The 6,698-nt window shown below is 44.6% G+C and overlaps 1 protein-coding gene across 1 annotated transcript in view; it reads right to left on the minus strand.

Annotated features, from left to right (window-relative positions):
- Positions 1–4,010: 4,010 nt before the first annotated feature.
- Positions 4,011–6,698, minus strand: part of ARL5C (ADP ribosylation factor like GTPase 5C) — a 24,737-nt gene continuing 22,049 nt past the window's right edge. Inside the window, exons 5-6 of the mRNA XM_015408511.1 lie at positions 6,028–6,179; positions 4,011–5,257 (exon numbers count right to left, since the gene is read on the minus strand). Coding sequence (XP_015263997.1) covers positions 5,209–5,257; positions 6,028–6,179 — 201 coding nt within the window. The 3' untranslated portion in view covers positions 4,011–5,208. The remainder of the gene's footprint in view (positions 5,258–6,027; positions 6,180–6,698) is intronic.

Here is a 6,698-nt window from a genome sequence, read left to right on the forward strand (position 1 = left end):
GTTGAACAAGCATCTGGGAGACCTGGGTATGAAGCCACAAAGTTCACTGAGTAACTGTGGACAGTCACTCTCCAAGCCAAACCCAAAGAGTGATTAACACATGGAATTCACTGCCACAGGAGGTGGTGGCGGCTACAAGCATGGACAGCTTCAAGAGGGAACTGGATAAACATATGGAGCAGAGGTCCATCAGTGGCTATTAGCCATGATATATAGATAGGAACTCTCAGGCTGGGGCAAGTGATGCTCTGTATTCTTGGTGCGGGGGGCAACAGTGGGAGGGCTCCTAGTGTCCTGGCCCCACTGATGTACCTCCTGGTGGCACCTGGCATTTTTGGCCACTGTGTGACAGAGTGTTGGACTAGATGGGCCATTGGCCTGATCCAGCATTGGCTTCTCTTATGTTCTTAAACCTGCCTCCCAGGCAGTGTTTCCTCTAAGGTGAGTTACTGTGAGCTAGCTCACGGTTTTTAAGCCACCGGCTCACACATTTTTGTCTTAGCTCCGGAAGGATGGCTCCAGAGCAAACTAATTTATGCAGCAGCCAAATCGCTCACTCACATCTTTAATGCCAGTAGCTCACAGAGTAGAATCTTTGCTCACAAGGCTCCACAGCTTAGAGGGAGCATTGCTCCAAATGGAGGGAGAAGGACTATGTTGCTAATCTGAACTCCTTGGAGGAAGAGTAAAATGAACAAAGATAATAGGGTATCTATTGCTAATGTAATTGCCATGTGGGTGGGCAGAGTAGGATGTTCACCTGTTTATATTCTTTCTGTTGCAATGAGTCACAGTTTGAGGGCCTTTTGGTGAATTACCTTATCTGAATAAATTGTAGAAAGCTCTGTGCAACACTGTAATCCACAAAATGAAATGCTGGAACAGCTAGTTAGATGCTATAACCATGGGTCAGGAACTATTTGCGATTCAAGAGTCAAACTATGTCAAAATTCAGAGCAAGAGACCAACGAAGAGTCCGTCTGCATAACTGAAAATATACAATTCAGCATTACTGATAATTGCCACGTGGATTAATAATCCGTAACATTTCTGCAGCCCAAATACTGGTGGCTGTAAATTCTTGATTTGGAAGTAGCACACAGAAGGTCTCACAGTAATAAACAAACACTGGAGCATCCTGCACAATTGTTTTAAGTGCACTTGCATAAATCTGTACACCTAGGGTTGCCAGGTCTTCCCCGGCCACTGGTGGGGGATTGGGGGGGGTAGGGTTGCCAGATCCAGGTTCGGGAGCTCCTGGAAATTTGGGGATGGAGCCTGGGGAGGACAAGAAACTCAGTGGGATACAAGACCATGGACTCCACCCTCCAAATAATCCATTTTCACCAGAGGAACTGATCTCTGTAGTCTGGAGATGAGCTGTAATTCTGGGGGATCCACAGGTCCCATCTGGAGGCTGGTATCCCTACTTGCACCTGACTTACTAGCAACACCTCACCTTTACAATTTCCCATTCTGGAAAGCATATCTAAGAAGTCCTTCAGTCTCAAAAAGATCTTTGCCCGCCATTCCTTTCGCAAGCTACTTCTTTTAGCATCCCAACTGCCCTTCCAATATACTCTTAACTGCAAGATTTCATTTTCTTTTTTAAAGAACGAGATTTGTCTCTGGAGCCACAGGTTGCATATCCTTGTGCGATTTCTTTTGGCCAGATGTAGTTACTTATCAAACACATTCTTAGGACAGGGCCTTCTCAGTCATGGCACCAAAGCTCTGGAACTCTCTCCCCAAGGAGATTTCTGTCCCCTACTGTTGCCATCTTCTGCCAGCACGTGTAGACTTTTTGTTTAGTTTGGCATTCCCCCAGTGATTCCCTCCTTCCTAATATTTTAATTGCTGTTTTTACAGCTTTGTACATATCTTAACTGTTTTTAATTTGATTTAATGATGTGTATCGAGGGGATTGATGTCAATGGTTTTAAAATGTGATATTGTGTATGTTTTAGATTGTTAGCAGCCTCGGGGACCCCTGCATGGGTAGAAAGGCTAGATATAAATTTTGTAAATAAGTATTCATAGATATTTTAAGCTAGCCTAGAGGTAGGAAAAAATGCTGCTGCGCCTAATTATATTATAAGCCACACTAGGATATAATTCCTGGGGTGGAATTCCAGCACACCTGAAGTCCTGATTGGCCACTTGGAGGTGGGCATGGTTCATACAGTGGGCATGATTTCATGCCCAGGTGCTTTCTGTCAACTCAGAAGGTGCTTCTTACTTGCAGCACAGCTGTTAAGCTCTACAAAGAAAAGGGTCATGAGAACATTTGCTTTTCATATTTGCTTTTTCGCATGGTTACCCATGGCGAGGCTTTGCTACAAACTCAAAATATCCTGGCAGATAAAAAGATCTGGGGCAGGCCTGGTCTGCCAGGTTTTCAACGATTCATAAAAACATGAAGGTTGCACTTGTATAAGACGGAAGAGGGGATGGGATAAAGTTTGACAGGAGCCTTGTTAAAAGAAAAAGTTACAGGACTTCTATGAACTATTTGCCAGACCTGAGCATTTCTCTGCCTTTCCAAATGTGCCCTTTTGTAAGATGTGGCCTCCCAACCATCGTACCTGTACCTCAAAAAAACTAGGATACCGGACAGAAATAACAAGAAGATTAATCATTTTATTTAGATTCAGGTGGGTAGCCATGTTGGCCTGAAGCAGCAGAACAAAGTTTGAGTCCAGTGGCACCTTTAAGACCAGCAAAGTGTTATTCAAGGTATAAGCGTTTGTGCGCGTGCACCCAACTGGTTTCACTGTATCTGACGAAGAGTGCATGCCCACAAAAGCTTACCAGTTTATTTACTTCATTTATACCCAACGCTTCTCCCCAGTGGGGATTCAAAGAGGCTTACATGGTTCTCCTGTACTGCATTTTATCCTCACAACAACGCTATGAGGTAGGTAAGGGTGGGAGAGTATGTGACTGACCCAAAGTCACCCAGCAAGCTTCTATGGTAGACGGGGATTCAAAACGGAGTCTCCCAGATCCTAGTCTGACACTCTAGCCACTACACCACTCTGGCTCTCTATGACTACTGGAGATACATGGCTATAAATGTGCAGGAGTTTAATACTGAAAATATAGAAGCTGTAATGATGCACAAAACGCTTATTATCTCACAATAATGATACAAAAAGTCAAATTGAAAAATATTAATTCCCAACAGATATCAGAAAGATGGACGAACGTCTCCGGAGTTTTGGCATTCGTTTCGTGAAGAACTTCTTCCAGACATCAAGATGTGATAGTGTTGCTTCTTATTCCATAATGTGTAAATCCAATACAAAGGTACTGAAGGATTTGTTATGCGAGAACATGTTCAACATATAGGATATTAGTACCTTTGTACTACCCCCAAATCTCCAAGAATTTCCAAACCTGGATCTGGTACCTCCAGCCCTCAACCCCTGCTGGTGGCCAAGGGGGACCTGGCAGCAGCAACCCCATCTGGTGATGAAAAAGCAAAGTGGATTGCTCCTTTTACCAGCCTCTAAAAAGGCTCTTCTGTGGGTTATGGGACATGCATGTACAAAAGCTGCATAGGATAGCAGCTGTAGTAAGAAGAACTGAGTAAGACTGAGCAAAACACTTGGCTGGATTCAATGAAAGACATTTTTATTAGCAGAATGGAACTTCTCTTCCGGTTGCTCTCTCCAGGCTGCTCATGTCTCCGAAATGCTGATCCAGACAGACAGGTACCCCCCCCCCGAAAACAACGGAAGGAGAGGGGAACCAGAACCCCCCCCCATCACTTCTGTTAGCAGAAATTATTGCTGTCACTTGTCAGATCATGTAGCCAAAATCGTTTTAGCAAGGGCTACCACCGGGACAGGCTTTGCTCGCAGAATAAAAATCAGATAGTAAATGATAAGGCACAACTGTGAAAAATAAATAGCATTTTAATTAAGGAAACACTGTAATAAAAAAAAGTCTAAACAGATCACAATTTTTTAAAAAAATCCTCCTCAACAGGAGAACACAGATGCATGGTAGTAATCTGCCTTTGCCCAAATAGAGGAATGTATCTGAAAGCATTCCTCTGACTTTCGTGTCCAACAGCCTACACAGGTCTTAAAGTTGGAGAAACGAACAGAGGCACTATAAGGTATCTCTTTCCCAGCCAAACAACTAGCTACTGTGGGATGGAGACAGGCGTTGAAGGGGTCGTAAGGCAGTGTGTGCCAATTACCCCCCCTCCCAAATTGGTTGAGATCATTAATTCAAATTGCCTTGAAAATTTGCAAAACAACGCAAGAGTTTGCCTCATTTAGCAAGCAAGGGAAGGAATCTTCCCTTATGAGGTAGGGACTGCATTTTTTCCCATATTGAGATTTTTTTCCTCTCTGATGTAAACGGCTTTTCCTGAACACCACAGCTGCCTGCAGGTAACCTGACAAGACTTGTCTTGAACGTAGAAAAAGGAACTTTCTTCAAAAACAGCAGCAGAAAATTTCTCCTGACATTGACCAGTTAACAGACACTAAAAAGTCAGAATTCAAAAAAATAAATAGAGAGAAAAGGACACTGAAGGGCAAACTCAGTATCCCGATCATTTTGTCCTGTCCACAGAGAAATATGAACAATCCCAAGAGAACAAGGGAAATCTCAAACACTCTTTTGTTCCGAAAGTCTCTTGGACACTTTCCAATTTGGAAAGCAGCCCAGGTATGTCAGAAGCCTGAGTAAGAGTTCAAGGCACACTCTACAACTTGACTTTTTCACCACTTGCTGATTCTGGTATAGCAAAGCAAAAATACTTTTTTTTCGGGGTAGGGGGTAGCCTGTGTGGGTTCTGTATTCAGCAACTTTCACATGACCTTGTTTTAGGTTCAACAAGACTTTTTTGGATACACAAGAATGCTTTGCTATTCTATCAGGAAAGGTGTAGGAACAAAGCCTTTTAATCTACGCACATGCACACACACTCACACACCCTGCAGCTCTTCAGCAGCAGGATATATCTTCTGTGGTTCAAGACTGGTCTGGAAGAAATCTCTGCACACCTTTCTCTGCAGGCACAGTTCAAATGTCCTTCCCATAATCTCATAGTAATGTATCAAAATCCAGTCTGATGGCTTTCAGGTAGAAGACAAAAGGCAGGCAAGGTCCAAATAGGTCCCGAGCTTTTGCAAATTAGAAATAGATTCATGTGGCTGTCTTTCTTCTCTAGCATAGCTCTGGCTGACATCAGCTAGCCTGGACTCGAGAAGTCATCCACTCTAAACCAGCTGGAAGGCTGCAAGGAGACGATAAAGGGGTTAAGTACTGGAGAACGACAACTCCTAGAATCTCTCAACCATTGGGAGGAAGGCTGTGGGCTCCGTGGCTGAGCACATGGCTCTGCATGCAGAGGTTCAATCCCAATTAAAAATGATCTTAAGTAGCAGGTGCTGAAAAACACCTTTCTCTGCCTGAGACTGTGGGTAACCACAGCCATTCAAAACAGACAATACTGAGCTAGATTGTCAATAGTCTGACTGACCCTGGGTTCCCCAACAGAACTACAGCACCCGCCAACACCTTTCTGGTTGGCCGTTAAAGATGTGATTGGCGGTAGAGATTAAAATAACCACAGTGTTGGGTGTTATTCTCTCACTCTCTCCCGGTGTATTTTTAAAAGTTGGTCCTCTTGCCCTAGGCACTTGGGCTTCCTCTGTGTGGGTGTGTGGCTGGCTCCACCTCCCATGACGGTAGCCATTTTGGGGTTGCGCCCACCATCTTGTGTCAGAATTCCAAAGGTGCCCACAGGCTCCAAAAGGGTGGTAACCCCCGGCCTGACCAAATACTTGCAGCTACAAATGTGCTTCAGGCCTGCAGCGTATGCCAACCTGGGTTCTGATAGTCCAATGTTGGTATTTTCTGTTAAACCCATCTTGACAAACTGTGTGAAACTTCCCATTCTGAAATTGCCAGTTTGTACTAATTTCATGAGGCATGGAGCTCTACAGGGTAATGCACATCAATCATTTATCTTCCCCACTGGAGGCCTACGCACCCAGTACTCACCCTTCTCCTGTGAGTGCACAACATCCTTGGATGTGCCACGGATGGTCTTTGATGGAGCTGAGGGTCAGAAACTTGGAGATCTCAGAGGTAGACATGGAATTTTTGACATCCTGTTTGTTGGCAAATATTAACACAGCTGCGTTGCGCAGGTCCTGAGGTGGGGGAAGGAAGAAACACCCTGCTGACTTCCTTGTTCCATTGGTTCCCTCTCCCAAAGCCACAAGAATGATCCACAAAATCAAGAGCCACAAAAACGTTTGGAAGACCCTGTCCCATGAGGAGAATCATTAGGCAGAAAGCTGCATAAGGAGGGCCTAATTATCTTTTCCTTGGGTGGATCCACCTTAGGGCACTAGAGAATGGTATGAGATGCATATTTTACGCATTAGCACTGACCGTATTCTTCACACCAGTTCAAACCGAATGGTCTGAGTTAGGGATATGCATTCGGTTCGTCTGAACCAAATGCACCCCCGAAAATGGCCCATTCGGCCCCCTGGTCCAATGTTCTTCAAACTTGGTTGGTATCTTGGGGAGAGGCTCCAGCAGCTACCCTGTGGGTTTGGAGCCTCTCCCTCAAAACCCCTCCCCTCCAGCCCCCAGAATATACCCTATGTTTTTGCCATTTACTTCAATGGCCCATAGGATATAACGGGTCCCGAATTGGCGTG

The sequence above is a fragment of the Gekko japonicus genome, unplaced genomic scaffold (assembly GCF_001447785.1).
Source record: "Gekko japonicus isolate JY-2015 unplaced genomic scaffold, Gekko_japonicus_V1.1 scaffold1039, whole genome shotgun sequence".
Classification (NCBI taxonomy): domain Eukaryota; kingdom Metazoa; phylum Chordata; class Lepidosauria; order Squamata; family Gekkonidae; genus Gekko; species Gekko japonicus.